This window comes from Mesoplodon densirostris, chromosome 3, assembly GCF_025265405.1.
Source record: "Mesoplodon densirostris isolate mMesDen1 chromosome 3, mMesDen1 primary haplotype, whole genome shotgun sequence".
In the NCBI taxonomy this organism is placed as follows: Eukaryota; Metazoa; Chordata; class Mammalia; order Artiodactyla; family Ziphiidae; genus Mesoplodon; species Mesoplodon densirostris.
Genome location: NC_082663.1, coordinates 174,187,005 through 174,202,945, shown reverse-complemented (window position 1 = coordinate 174,202,945; position 15,941 = coordinate 174,187,005). Strand labels below are relative to the sequence as shown.

The following is a 15,941-nucleotide window of genomic DNA, read 5'->3' as shown; positions in this document are numbered from 1 at the left end:
CCCAGCAGTAGATGCGTTTAAACATGTGAATCACCCCCATCACCATCTTCTGTAAAGTTGCTTTGTGTTTAATTACATCCAACTCTGAATGATGGGTTATTCGTTTCCATCAGAAAAGAAAACAGTAATGTTGGTGCACAGGTTCCTAATTAAACTATTCTCCTTTCCTCTATTCTCTATCTTCATAAAGACATCCCATTGAATCTCCCAGTGATTAAAAACTACAGGTTGTTCTCCTAAGGAAGCAGTGCTAGTTAAAACAGGTCCCTCGAGGACATGTGGTTGAATTTTAACAATTTAAAAAATAACCTTTAAAACCTAACTAACTAACTCCTAAAAAGTAAATAATAGTTTTTAAATAACTAAATTTAAAAAAAAAAAATCAAGACTTTATTGGATAAATGTTACACAACATTCTTTAACATTTAGGTCTCAGCATAGTTTAGATGAGAAACAATTTTTGTCATTCAAGTCTACAAAATGAAATAGGCTTGTGAAGATTTGAAATACAGACAAAGGAAGCACGAAGCAAAGCTTAAATATTAAGCAACTAAAGCAGTGAAAGTGAAATAGCAACATGGTATGTCTAGATTTTAAATACCACCAAGTTTCATTTTTTAAAAAAATGAAAATCTGGTTTATAACAAACACTGAGAATTGTCTTAAAAAATATTTAGATACTTACAACCTGATCTCTCCCAGTTCTTTTGCCTTTATATTACTTCTTGGTCATTTCCATCACTCTGCAATTAGAATCTTTGATTACACAAAATCTGCTATGACCTGGGAGTTATCTGGTTCTTGAAGTGAGCCTGAAAGGTACTGCTGGGTTACATATCTGAAAGAACAAGAGGGACCCGAGCCTAAGCTCTGGGGCCAGAGAGCAGGGCGCCACTGAAGTGTGCATCATCTTCAGAATGCCCTGCTGCTACAATTCCTGAGCTGACTTTTTCAGACTTGATCAAATGTATAATGACTTCATGATCAATGATTTTCTGTAAAGACAATTTTAGAATGCAATCTAGACTTTTAGTTACTTACAGTGTAATTAGGATTTGCATTAACTTGCTAGAAGCAAGACTGCCTACCTTTTCTTGAGTTGTAAAACAAATCCTAGTCAGGTATAGTAAGTATTCTAAAACTCTCCCAGAACTTTTTGTTAATCTTGAGTGTGGGGTTAATAAGTAATTCCAAACCTATACTGTAAGATTATGCAAAGCTTGAACACTTGAGCCAAATGCTTAAGTTATGTTGCTTCAAATGAATTTTCTATTTTTTTCCTTTTTTTGTATTAAGTAATCAATATGGATTATCTTTCTGGTTTAAAAAATAAATCAGTATTGCCACTAAAAAACTTCAGGTTTATTAAAAGTACGGCACCATCAAATATAAAATGCCTTAAAAATGTAGTACTAACAGGTCCATCTGGTTTTCTCGTTAATGTTTTTTTCTCCATTCATTAAAAAAGAAAAATTAAGGTTTTTCATAATATGTATTTTTCATAGACAAGAACATTACAGTCTCCATTAATAAGAATTCATACTTTATGCATGAAAAGTTCACCATCTTTATGCATCTGTTCCTGCTGCTTGTTCCCCAGGGTCAAGTCCCATCTGACACCTGTGAGGATTTCTTGCACTTAGAAAGAGAGGCTCTCTGTGGAGAGAGGTCAACACCAAAATTCAGATATTATCACCTTTTCTGAACTAGTTCAGAAATCAGTAAGGATAGGGAGAATAGTACAAGCCTTTCCAGCTCAGCAGAATGATGAACTGGCTCTTAGAGTACATTTTCACTCCAAGATCAACACTAGCCTGATCCACTTTGAGTCAGAATTTGAAAGATAAGAATGTAGTTATGAAAATGTGCACAAAATATTAAATACTGGTGGCAAATAAATACATCTTAATATGTTCTAACAAGCAAATGTATACTTAAGATAATATAGCCCTGCTTTAACTAAAGATCCAAATTTTCTTAGTGGGTTGGGGACACTTTTTGCCATCCTTTTAGTAGGATGTGTTTGTTAGATAATCTTTTGTTTCCATTGGCATCCTGAAGGAAACATTGGCCTCGGCATTTGTGACTATTGCTGTTTCATTAGAAGAGCCATTTTAGAAATACCTTTGTTCATATCTGAGCTGATTAACATAAACCTTGGAGAAAGCACAAAGTTTTAATATGAAAAATAATTCAGCATTTCTGTCATCATCACATGCCTTTCAGGCGTGTCCAAACTGTACTGAGAAGAACGTCATGTTCAAAAGAAGGTACTGTCAGTGAGTCTTCACACATAAAATTCAAGAGAGTTCTTTGCGTATTTCACATCACTTTTCTCCTCATCTCATGCATAATTTATTGCAATAGTTTTTTTTATAAAATATTCCCCTAATACCTTTTCTTCGGTTTAATATAGCACAATTTGCAAGTGCCCCTTTATAGACTGTTGGTTTTAACCACTGCCTGCATATGTACTTCTTAGTGCAGCTTTAAAAATCTGAGTCTCCAATTTCATTCAGTCCCGATGCTCTGGTGTTCTCTGTCATTGTGGTACAGGTCCATGAAACCAGCAGTCTGCTAATGTCTTTGCGCTGAAATATAGTAAAGAAAAGGAAGAAAAGGTAGTTAAGCACAAGTAATTATATGAGAAAAATGATGTCCCTGTTTAAATTAAGCCCTATACAGACTGTGGGATCACACCTGATATTTTACTTTAAATCAGTTAAACCTGACCAGTGTAGGTTTTTTGAGAAAACAACTTACTGCCACTGTAAACCAGCAGAAGCATTCATGTTCTTTCTGAAGTATATCTGGCCAAATTCCAACACAAATAAAATGGTTTTCACCTTCACGTAGTCAATCTGCACTTGAGTGTATTTTTTTAAATACTTATTTATGAATATTTGCCTAATAAAGGGAATTTTAGCTTTGTTCTTTATGCTCCCATTTCACAAGTAAGTAACCATAAAAGTTTGCAAGTCAGCTTCGCCGCTGTGGAGTATGAAACACCAGGAGCCTTCCTCTAGCACAGGCTTAAGAAGCAAATTTATATACAAAACCAGACTATGGAAAAAACAGCTGCAGATGACACTGTCTACATATGTGCAAGAGCACAACAGAGGGGGGTGGAGGGTGCCTCCCCAGAGGTAGACACACACAGCACATCAGAAGGCATCAAGAGCACCATTTTGCTACTGGAAGAGAACTTAGGTACACTGGTTCCATTGACCAGTGTCCCTCGTTACAACAGCAAACCAAGTTATCAGCACCATACCTCCAACAAAAAGCCGGGCTCTGAGCAGAACATTTATAAAGGGCAAGGCTTATAGAAATTACTGCTAAGTAGCATGACCAGAATGCCCAACATTACCGACCTCCCTTTGCTATCAAGAAGTAGTAGAATCCCATTGAAATGCTCTACAATCCCTGGTTATGCCTCTCAAACCTGGGAGCCTAAGTACCAATAAGAGTTTGAATTCCATAAGAGGTGAGCCGTGGAAATAATAATGATTACTTTTGGTCAAATGTATTTTTAAACCAAAGATATGGTATCTTCAGTGGAATAATAACAGACAAAACAAAAATGCAAAAAGGAAAAAAGAAAAACCACCCCATTCTTCCCAGTATTTGACTATGAAACACTCCAAAGTAGATGTATTTCTCATTCTTTGATAGAACTCTTGATCTTATGTTAACTTCCCAGTGCTGCCATACTTCATCCACTTATTGGATCAAGGCCTATAAAATAAATTTCACAGGGCATTCTATCACATTTCTTCTCAAGCAATGAAAAATTGCTTCTAGCCATAAATACTGCACACATCAAAACAACAGCAGTCCCTGCTTACTAAAGCAAAAGAATCATTAACATGGTTTTAAAATTTGACATTGAGCTAAGAAAAGGTTTTATTTTCTAAAAATAAGATATATGATAATACTAATAAATTTAGACTCATGGAAATTTGCAAGTAAATATCCCCATTTTATAAACTGAAAGAGAAGAAAAGGTAAACAGCCAGTTCCATGTACAAGTCCATTTCCTTCTGCTTATGACTCTCAATATTTGGCTTCAACCTTAGTGAGGCCTATTCCAGTTGGCAGGAAAGCCAAAGATTGAAGCAGATCTTACTACTACTCCCGTGGGGGGTGCAGAAAATTGAAAATGCTGTTCCCTCAAGGGGTCACCAGGTAGCTACAACCCCTATACAGCTAAGAGCCCAAAATACCCCAGCCTTAATCTCTGATCCAAAATGTGCCATTCTGACCCGGTTTGCAAATTATAGCTCATACACAATGATACAGTCCAATTACAGCTCTTCACTGGCTTCAAACACCAGAGTTAAATAGCCTTAATTCAAGAAAGCAAAGCCAAGATCCTAAGTTCAAAAAGCAGCACAACCAAAATCCCTGAACCCTTCCTGCCATATAAGAGCCCCAAATAAGGATTCTGAGCATTATCTAAGGAGGTTTTAATAAAGGTACTTAAATAGATTACAACTACACCTCAGCATTATCTCTCGCCACCCTCTAAGTTTTGACTTGCCTTATGTAAACGACAATGGTTTTGAGGTTGGTTTAATTAAGAATATATATATATGTTCCTATACGGATATATATATATATTCTTATATATTAAGTAATGACTGAGAAGTTAAAGTAATGAATATAAAAGTGACAAAGGAAGACTGAGATAGTGAAAAGATAAAGAAATCCACTAGCTGACTTTCCATGGAGACTCAGTTGCTACTTGACATAATTCTGCAGTCTGACACCCAACTTCTACCACCCTACGAGAAATTCCTCTGGATTTATGGAAGCTCTCAGGAGGCCGGCTCTACCTTTTTTTAAAAAACAAAACACAGCAGGTAATATTGACTGAAAGCTATTTTTACTCATGAAAACTATCACCAACATGAGGTACACCCAGCTACCAAGGTCAGTGAAAACAAAGGAAAAAGAACTAGTGCATTCTTTTACGTCTAGCCTAATCTACTTTGGGAATGGTAAGTGATGACATGATGCCCTCTTCACTTTGTGGCAGGGCTTAACACAGACAGACCTGCCCGTTTCACTGTTAACTTCAATGCTCCCAGTCTGAATCCACAGTGGTCTGTCAGACACTGTAAGGGAGCAGCAGCACTCGTCACTGTCTGATGTAATAGCTGCCATTTGTTGAGACCTATGGTAGAAAAAACCAAGTTAACAAAAATAGAGCATTTGAGTTCTTTTTCACCCATTTTACCAAAAAAAAATTTAAAAATAAGACCAAAATTCAGGTGAATTTTTATAATGAATTTATTCTACATAACTTGCTGGCTTCACACAATGTGAAGCTCTGGTACTAAAGGGAAAGACTTGAGGTGTGTACACACCAGTCTTGTCCAGGAGAGGGCACTCTCCAGCCCAAGTCAGTTGAGCTGCAAAATGCCTTAAGGCTCATGAAGATGTTGCCCTCCAATGCTAACTCACAATTTAATGCTCCTGACAAAAAATTTTTACTAGCCTAATACTAGCCTAGTGATGGAGTAGTCCTGACCTTCTCAGTATTCAATAAGGGCCAAAGTTGTCATCCCTATCTGTATCATATCATTAATGAGCTCAGAGACACCGTTTTGAAGAATCACCAAAACTGCCTGAATGCCTTCCCTTTCTCCTTAATGCCAATGGCACCTGTGCATACTATTCAGCACCTGAACTTAGTGAGGTAACACCTACTTGAAATAAGTTTGACAAGGTACGCTTTCTCTTAGGCTTTCAGAACAGAGACTTCAAATACTAAGCAAATGAAGGATTACTATTTTAAGGCTTATTTCTTATTAACCTATTTGCTTGTTTCCTTACTTTCCCTACTTTAAGTACAGTATAAATAAGAAAAAATTCATCTATCATATCAGTGTAGCAACTCTGGTACCACTGATTTAGATAATGTCCAGTCCCTGTAATATTTTTTTAATGCTGAATCAGAAGCAGTAGCATATAATCAAAACCTTAAAAAAGGCTTTTCTGACACTGAAAAGGAGAAACTTTATACAGCTGATCTATAAAGAAACATGATTACTTCTGAATTTTAACTCAGAGGGGAACAATTTTCTTAAATGTGGTTTAATAATGAGGTTATTTACCCTTTTGTTCATGGGAAAACGTAAATATACTATTAGCTACAACCCAACAGCAGTCACACAAGAAAAACAGAAATATGAACGCACAAAGAATTTATCTTTTGAACCTCTCCCTCCATGGGTAAAACTTAGGTTTCAACAATCATTCTAAAGAATCTCCTTTTCAATTCTAGGCAAGAGGAAAGTCAAATCAAAGAATGATCTTATTCCTGTGCATTTACCCCTCCAGTGCCCAGAAATGCCGTGTAACATAGTAACATGCAAGACCCCAGTCCACAGAGCCTGGCCCGTGAGTCTCTTGTGCTCATGTTTAAGATGAGTATCCCGTCAATGCTTTTTAGGGTCTCAAGGTTTTTCTTTAGAAACTGACCACACTTGCAGGATCCATGAGGAAGTGCCAGGAAGCCCCAGCAGTGAGGCAGTAAATGGAAGGAGACCCTCATGAAAGGCAGAGATTTCATTGGAAATTACTTGTTTTGTCCTTGAAGAGAAAGCTTACATTCAACAATGGCAACTACTCCTGGGAGGCAGCAGATATAAAGGGGCAAATCAGAACGCGGTAAGAACTTTCAGTCTTCTTTGTAGAGTGCACGAAAGAGGGAAGTAGAGGTCACACTCTTAGAGCAAAGCCCAGAATTAAAAACTAAAGAATTAAGATTACTATCTTCCTGAACACTCAATATAAATTTTCTCTTAATACAATGTAGCGTGATGCAACATGAACAACCAGGAAAAGAATACATAGTGCCTCATTTTACAATAGACGTTCTGGTTTTCCAGCCCTAATGCTATTTTTCTAACCAGTTATTTCGTTAGGGTTTTAGACAAACTGCACATAGCTCTTCCCAGCATACCAGGATAAACACCAAGATGTGCCACTCCCAGCTGGATTCCCTGCTAAAAACTAAACGGTGTGGGGAAATCATACGTTTGTAATCAACAGCATCTCAAACATGAGCCATGGGTAGAAATGACTACCCTCTGGAAAATATGGCCACGACGCACACAGATCAAGGCCTTGGAATGTGAGGTATTTCCCTCCTAGAAATGGGAAACAATCTACTTAATCATACCAGTGGCAATAAAAGGGGATGTTCAAATTAATGTCCACTTTTTCACCATGTGGCAAGATATTAAAATAATAAAACACCAGGGTTCCAGGAAAACACAGTATCTGTACAAAAAAGCTAATTTACACTACTGACAAGCTGACAAGTCCAGCTCTGTGGTCCTAATACCTTTGGAAAGTCCTGAGAGGACGTCTACTCCACTGAGCCCCACCAGCTCAGATACTTCTCAGGCCTTTGAAAGGATCTGGGGTGTGCTGGGCTTTTCAGATGGTTACTGATCATTAGTACAAAAGTGTCTGAATCATAATTCCTTTTCCTCATTCAAGAGTTCAAATGTCAGTGGACTTCTCCCTTCACCATATTCCCCATGACCTCCAACCCACTTGCCCTCCACAAATGCCTGTTGGGACTAGTCAGACCATGCCTACTTCTAGAAATCTGTGGATGATCATCATACTATGATTATTGGAATTTTCAGGTAAGAATAACGTCGCTGTAACATTTTTAAAATTTATACTGCCTGTATGTTGAAGAAAGATACTATCAAAAGCTACCAGAATGAAATTTCTATGCCACATACAGAAAGCGCTAGTTGTGGTAATGACAGCAAGTATTTACGTAAGTCTTGTGCCAGGCACTTTATTGCTTTAAACATTTAAATTCTCACAATTACCTTTTGAAGAGGTACTATTTCTCTCCCCCATCTCACAGATCATGACACTGAGGTAACCTGCCTAGGATCACAGAGCTTGTAAGTGGCAGATCCAAGTCAGGCTTTGCCTAGGAAATCTGGCTCAAGAGCCTGTACTTTCAACCATGTGCCTGAAAAGTGAAAAAAAAAATGATCCTTTGCTCAATAAAAAGACTGATACCGAGCACTATTAGTGCAAAAATGTTAACGGACACTCCCAACTCACCTGCATCACTGGCAAGTTACATTCTCATAAGTATTTCTATCATTTACACTGAACAGGATGATCCTCTCACAGTTCTATTGAAAGAAAAAAGTCTCCCCAGGCAAGCCAAAAAAAAAAACCCTATTATACTTTACCTGGGGGGAAAAAACGTATTCCTTCCAGGACTTTTCAGTAGCTTTTAAGTGAATCTTTGTGCTGCAGAGAACTAAGTGAGGGATACTGAGGGTTACAAAATTATCTTAAATATTTAAAAAATAAAAAACAAGCTCTTGCTAAAACTTGATATGTGTTATAATTACAAGTTTTTTAGTTTACATGAAAAGGAAAAAGTGATTATAACACAGCCTTAACACTTTGGCTATGGGGTATCTGGTATTCCTTCTAGATAACCACACTGGATAGAAAAAATTATAAGGAGGTTTCTGGCACTAAGACTTCCAAGGCAGCAAAAGGTTAACTGTCACATTCTTATGATACAAGGAAAATTCCATATTTAAATAATGGCTGTGTTTTCAACTTATTTTTAACGAGATCTTACAAATATCAGGAATTTAAAGAAGAAATATTTCATGCACTTTTAAACCAACTTTTAAGACAAGTAATTTTAGAACTGGCCAGTTTTCAACATCAAAGTTTTATGAAATTGTTTTACAAACCAAAGTGTCTAACGGAAGAAGGCCCACAGCTTAGACCATATACTACAGCCATGTAATTTATTCAGTTGAAAATGAGAATTTGACTCAGAAATTCACTATTATGATAAATCCTGGTAACATGAGTCTATTTTCTTCATTTCCTTTACATATCCCCACAATCAATCTTTACTTTATGCTAACATAGGAATCTATAAGAAAAAATTCAAGTTTGGCAATTAGTTTTTTCAGAGATTAATTAGATACATTAAAATTTGATTCTATCCATGATGGATTTTAAGGCAGGATACAAAAATTCAGTATTTCCTACCAAAGTGTAGTATACAAGATGATCTTAGCATTTTAATAAAATTATCTACATGTCAAGGCATATTTGTTTTCCACTGGTAGTACTGACATAAAAAGTGGAAAAACGGTACACATATGAAAATATGGTAAAGAGTGTGATGGTATGTAAATAATTAAAGTTTTGGAAACTAATTTAATTAACTCCATTACTAAAATCATTTAAATGGTTTCCATATTCACAAAATTTTTTGTCATTAGGAGGTGATGGTTTTAACCTAAAACCTACTGTTAAAGAGTATTTAATAGGTAAATGCAGTCATACTAATTGACCTAAAAATTTTACCAAGAGGTAGGGATAGTTGTTAAAAACAGGGGCACCATTAGCCCTGTGCAGGACTGCAGGTTGATTAGGAAGGAAGGCTGGAAGCCAGGCTGCCAGAACAATACCATCCAAACTTAAAAGATTTCTATCAAAAAACAAATTACAGATGGATGGTAGTGATGACTACACAACAACATGGATGTACTTAGTGCGACAGAACTGTACTTTAAAAAATGGTAAAAATGGTAAACTGTATGTTAGGTATATTTAATAATTTTTTAAATACCAAAAAAAAAAAACCCAGCAAATTACAATGCTCTATTAATATGAAGGAAAAAATGATTTCCACCTGAAGTCCCAAAGAAAGTAAACCGGAAAAAAACCCTGTTTGAGTCTATAGAGGTTAAATCTCTTACTTGAGTAAAGAATAAACAAAAGAGTTGAGCTGTTTCTCCTCTGATCTCAGTATCAACTATCCATGGTAAAAACACCAAGATACCCTGGAAAACTAAAAATATATAGATTACCTATATGGCTTAAATTACTGAAGCTTTCATTTTTTTTATTTCTATTCACTCTTTGTTGGATGGAGTACAGTAAATGTACACAAACTGTAAATACAGAATATTAAGAGCCTAGTAACTAAGTCAGAACCAGGTAAAGGTAATTAAGGCAGCTTAGCTGTTTTATTTCTCCAGGCTATTGGCACGGCACCAGCCTCCTGTTCTATTTCTGAATTCCCTCTATCAGGCATTTTAATTGTTTTAATAGCAACCATATTAATACAATTCCAAAGCAAACACTAAATTTGTCCCAACTTAGAAACAGGGTCTTCAGAATTCTCTCTGGCAACTTCCCTATTGGAGGCCATCACCGGATACAGATCAAAACATTGTCCTGAATTTAAACATTATCAACTTTTCTAGACATTTGCCAATCTCTTCTCTTGAGTACTACCAAATGTGAACCAGTGCAGCCCAAGCTATAGAAAAATTCACAACTTAAAAGGAAAAATCTAATTTTAGATCCAAATTATAGGTTTCTTAAGGTATTTCCAATTCTCAATTCAGTTATTTTATATTAAAGAATGTGTATGTATATAAAAGAATATAAATGTGTATCTTCAACATAACCAATAGTAAGTACAACCTGCTCAAATAGGGGTGCAACTCTAATTTTAAATTAGAAATTCAGACCCGCTAAAGGAGATATTCATTTAGCTGATTTAGTAAGTTCCATATCCTTTGCCTACAGTCCATCTTCATATCTATATTCCTGTCTGTTGTCCTTTCTACTTACTACCAATCTAAAATTACTATAGGTTTTCCCCATGAAAACCAAGTAGGGTCACACCATCTAGTTCTGTAAATAGGCTTCAGACTAGTGAATTCTACTTTCTTGGTCTCACTGATATCTCAGGTCTCTGGTTCCACATCTATAAAGAGTCCCTTCCAAACTTACAGAAGAGACCTTTTCTGGTCTATAAATTCTAGAAAACCGAAAGATAAAAACACTCTGATGCTTTACATTTCCAAAGATTTCTAGAAATAAAGACATCTTTTGCTTTCACAGCTCTTACTTCCCTTAGTTTCTCCCCCTTGCTAATCCTATTCTAACCACTTTTCTTAGACCACTAGAGATCTGGCCTAAGCCTAGTTTTCTCTCTGCAAGGGGAAAACAAATACCCATTTGGTTGTCTCCATATAAAGAGTTCAGTGTCTCCTTTTTTGTTGTTGTTAAAGAGAAATGTAAGAGAAAAATGGCTACAATTACCCAATTCAACTCTATCTCCATCTACAGTGGGTACTGGACTAATATATCTTAGCTGCTTAAGAAATTCCTGTTTGAAAACAGTTTAGTATGCAGCTATTGGTTTAGTGTTTAGAACACAGAGTACATCTTAAAGATTACAGAAATTCTTTCAAACTTGTTTCCCTATTGAAACTTCAGATGAAATATGCCAGACTGCTGGTTTAAAACAGAGGGATTATTTGGCATAATAGGAGATCATGCACATTTGTGATTATGCTTCAACCTTTTCTTTAAAGGTATGGACTATATCAAATTAGGTGTTACTTTTATACTCATCATGATTTTATCTTTTTCTTTCTTCCTTTTCTCCATGGCTTCTGAAACAAATCAAATTTAGTTTATCCCACAAGAGCACATTTGCCCAAGCACTTAACTACATCAGCAGTATCCACTGTCAAAACCATTTCTATGTTAGGATAAAACTCACCTGGATCATTACCCAAAGCCTTAGAATTACATAACTTAGGTGACTCTTTGCTTTGCCTGGTTTAAATCTTCCTGAACCTTAGATTTCAAACTTTCGCAAGTGTCTGAATGAACAAATTCACTAATCTGAAACAAATACTCTGAAAATCTTTTAAGATACTTCCTTAAAACCCCTCAATCACACTATGAACTTCTTTCAACCTGTTATAATCAAAGAATTTTTAAAATACTATAATTATTTCTGTTTGCAGGAAAGAATATGTTCTATTCAAGTGAAACATTTTTTTAAATTGTGTGTTTATTATAATCAAAAAGCATTGACTGAGTTCCCCAGAAGAAATTCCACTTGCTTTTGCAGAAATCGGTACATTACCTTAAGGAAGCTGACCGAAGACTACTGATTTTCAACCTCCATTAATCTTTTCATAATTAATTCCATAGTAACTAAGATATTTCAAACTGCATTACTTAGAAATCCACAAGAAGTTGCTCTCTTTAAAAGTTCCAAGTTTCCAAAAGTGTCAAACTGACATTGTATCACATTTAAAAGCTAAGTTGGATGCCTAAAATATGAAAGCAACTTAAAAAATCTTGGGACAAACTTGCCTCCACAGGCAATCAATCAGATTTTTCACTAACAATACAAAGCTAAAAATGGAAAATAAGAAATCAAATCTTAGGGACAGATGGACCGTGTAGAAAAATAGTGAGCTAAGTTACAAGCCCCAAAAGCAATGATACCTGAGGCAGAAGATCAAGCAGAAAAGAGATTGATTTTAATTACACAAATGTAAAAAAAGAAAAAAAAGAAAAAGCATGTGATGAAATATTAAAGCTAAAAACGAAATAATTAAAATCCATACACTTATGAGAAATTGGCTGAAGGAGGGTCTCAAGTCTAGAAGCATATCAGACCTCTATACTACAAAACCTCATTTTAAGAATATATTGATTAGTCACTTATTTGAATTTTATCATGCTCAGATTATATATTCTCTGATAGGGCAAATAGGAAAATAAGTGATTTTTTCATCTCCTCTATACACTATTACAAAGAATAATTTTCTACCATCTTGAAATTTTTCAAAGCTTTTTGAGAAACACACACAAATAATTTGGATTTAGTCGATTTTATTTACAGCTTGTTTTTTTTACATTTCAGAGCATTACACAATTACATTTTCTCATTTTCTGACCTGCAAACAGATACCTTAAATGGAAATATTTTTTAAAAATTATCAAACTAGGTACATCCAAAATGCAACAATTACATATATGACAATTAATTCACAAAGTGTAATTTACCAGGACGTATCCTAAGAATTTAGGAAGAGCCAGTCAGGAGAAATCTGACCAAATTTAGCAATCACCTATTTACATATCCAAAGACAAACCTACCTAACCTCCCAAACCAGAAGTCTGAAAGTTTTTGTTAAGTCCCCACTGGACAAGAGAGAGAGAGATTGATTCAGACCTAGCCAGCCTTGACAGTCTTAATCCCAAATACTGGGCTATTTCCCCAGTGTGCAATTCAACAGCAAGCATCTCAGTTTGTCAAACATCTAACTATCAAACTCCCGTGCCATTATGCACATGGAAAGGTTAAGTGTTCATTAATTAAAAAACAAGTAGTCATTAAATATCCTCACTATTCCCCCTAGCTCACCAGCCCTTACTATGACTCCAGATATGCAACCTGTGTCACATAGTGACAGGCTATATTTGATACATGTATGTATCTATGCATACACACACATCTATTTTACACGTGTGTATATACGTATACACATACACACAGTACTAGGTACAAATGGCAATTAACAGTCCCTGCAAAAATTCATTTTCAGTTGAGGCTATGGCTCCCTATGCCTTGGGGTGGTTTTAGACTGCAAAACTGGAAAATACTAAAATCTCACTTCCTTACGACAAAATGATTGCTTGTTCAGTGTAAGCTTCTCAGGCTAAAAATGGCTGTAAGGTTAAGTATAAAAAAGCAGCCAACTGAGTGCAAGTTCTCTCTCCAATCTGGCCAACCTATCTCATAGAAGTTACCCCTAACTAGACTAGAAAATCTGTGGCGCCTTCCAAAGGTTCTTGCCTACCTTACTTACTGTCCATGTTCACGTCTCAAACTGTGTCAACAGAGCCCGCACTTCAGGGGTCAGCTGTTTGGCAGCCTTAGCTGCCTCTGTGATAGCCTTGCGATACAGGCCCTTTCTCTTCTTATTAAAGCGTGACTGGAAGTTTTCTAAAAAGGGGGAGAGCTGTGAAAGAGCCAGGAAAGATGTTGTTGGAGACCCGAACCATGAAATACGGGCCTCCTGCCGGACTAAAAGGCCGTTATCTTTCCGGCTCACAGTTATAGTAAGAATACGGGCTGGCCACCAGGGGAAGCCATATATCTTGGCCCAAACAATGTCCCCTACACATACGGTCCTGCCATCTGGTGTGACGCACTTAGAGACGTTTTTGGAAAAGACTTTCATTTTCAAGGAATTACTGAGCTTTTTCTCTTCCTTTGAAGAGGAGGAAGTAGAGGATGTGGAAGGTGCATGCATACAGCCTGGAGGAAAATCAAAGCTTTCAGAAGAACTACACTCAGAGTTGGAGGATTTCAAATCATCTGTGCTATCAATGCTACACACTGAAGCACTGGAAGAGTCAGATTTCTTTTGATTTAGGGTCATGTAAACAGAGACATTGCTTTTGCTGCCCTTTTTGCCCAGTGTCTGTGGTTCATCCTGCTCACCAGGCACAAGCACTTCAGTTGTGTCCTGAACCTCACTGCTGGCCTCTTCAGGGCCTTTGGAGGGACTCTGATTTTCTGAAGGGGCCTCACCTGCTGAGCGGGTGGAGGTGCAGCGGGACTGGGGCTTTGGTGCCATCTTGCTGCTCCGCATTTTCTCCAGTCCTGTCTTCAGAGAAGAGTCATTTTCTTCATTCCTGTACCTCTGTGGTTTTAAACGAACCCGGGGTGGAAGGGAACCTGAGCTAGGATTCTGGTATCGACGTGTGAAGTGGACTTTTGAATGTGCATTTTTGGACGTAGAGGTTTCACTTTGCTTCTTCTGTGCCTTTTCTTTGGCAATTTTCAGCACTTCCCGAGCTTTTGCATGATCCATGTTCTTATTCTGGAGCACTTTTTTAGTACTTAACTGAGCTTTTGATGTATTTGCCTGAGCAGAAACTTTGACTACTCTGCCTCTGCTGTGAGCAATATTTGAAACCTTAACCACAGCATTTCTTTTCTGGCTTTCATTTTGGTTTTTCCCATCCACCTTATGGTCAGTTTTCAGTTTTTTGTTCACAGTAGTTACACTTTCATTTCTCCGTTTTTTATCTTCATATTTAGAAGAGTCACTTGCACTACTACCTTTTCTCATTTCTTTTTTTTCAGCAACGACACTGTTTTTACACTTGTCGCACAAGACTTGCCTGGGTCGTAGTTTAATAGCATTCATTATCGAAGTAGGTTCTTCCCTGTACATTTTTCGTTTGGGTCGCTTAATTTTCCGAGGAGGTGGCTGAGGTATTGATTGGTTATATGTGTCCCTGATAAACAAAGGGGGAGGATAAGGTGCTCCTTCATGGAAGAGAGGTGGTGGTTTGGAAGTCCACAGGCTTTCGGCCAAGCTCAGCTCAGGAGGCGGGACAGGAGAAGGGTCTTCAGGAACAGCACCATTCACTTCACGCTTGACATCGGTCCCTTCTTGGAATGTATTATTTTGGAGCTGCATGGCTTCAGGTTTATCCTTATATTCCCTTTTGGGAAATACTGTCACAGGGATCCCATGGGGCCCAAACCTTTGAAAGAAATGAAAGGAGAAAAGAAGCCATTAAGTTAGTGTCTATAATTCAGTTTCTTGAAACACCACCTAATGTTTATTTATATGACCTTTCCTGAAAACTATTTCACTTTAAAAAACAAAACCAAAAACCTAGACAACCTCCCCGGGTCCCAAAGTCCTCCATTTTTGGGGGGCTTACATTTTAGGTCTACATTCAAAAAGAAATACTTAATAGTTGCTCTAAGCAATGCCATAATAGCTGATGTTATTTAAAATAGATCTTTCCAGTCTTGAATCAGTAAGGATGTTCTATCAGATAGCTTAATAGTTAATATCATTTGATATAACGTTCACTCAACTATAGATAACGTGTCTAGTAAATGCAACTATAAATTTGTAACATATGTATCTTCCTGTGGTTATAATGGCTTTCAAAAGCTTCACAAAACAAATTCAGCCCTAACTACCCCAAAATATTGAATCAGTAAAATCCCAACTCAACTTTATTGTTTAAACACTATAAAGATTCAAAGGCATTTGCTTCTC

At 36.8% G+C, this 15,941-nt stretch overlaps 1 protein-coding gene across 6 annotated transcripts in view; it reads right to left on the bottom strand.

Moving 5' to 3' along the window:
- Nucleotides 1-2,157: 2,157 nt before the first annotated feature.
- The window catches only part of PWWP2A (PWWP domain containing 2A), a 32,494-nt gene continuing 18,710 nt past the window's right edge, over nucleotides 2,158-15,941 (bottom strand). For 3 of the 6 annotated variants that reach the window (XM_060094974.1, XM_060094978.1, XM_060094977.1), the window contains exon 2: nucleotides 12,741-15,411. In XM_060094974.1, the coding sequence (XP_059950957.1) occupies nucleotides 13,728-15,411 (1,684 nt within the window). In that variant the 3' untranslated portion in view covers nucleotides 12,741-13,727. Of the gene's footprint in view, nucleotides 2,592-5,059; nucleotides 5,180-12,740; nucleotides 15,412-15,941 lie in introns of those variants that run through there. The other 3 variants (XM_060094976.1, XM_060094979.1, XM_060094975.1) reach the window with 3 other exon arrangements.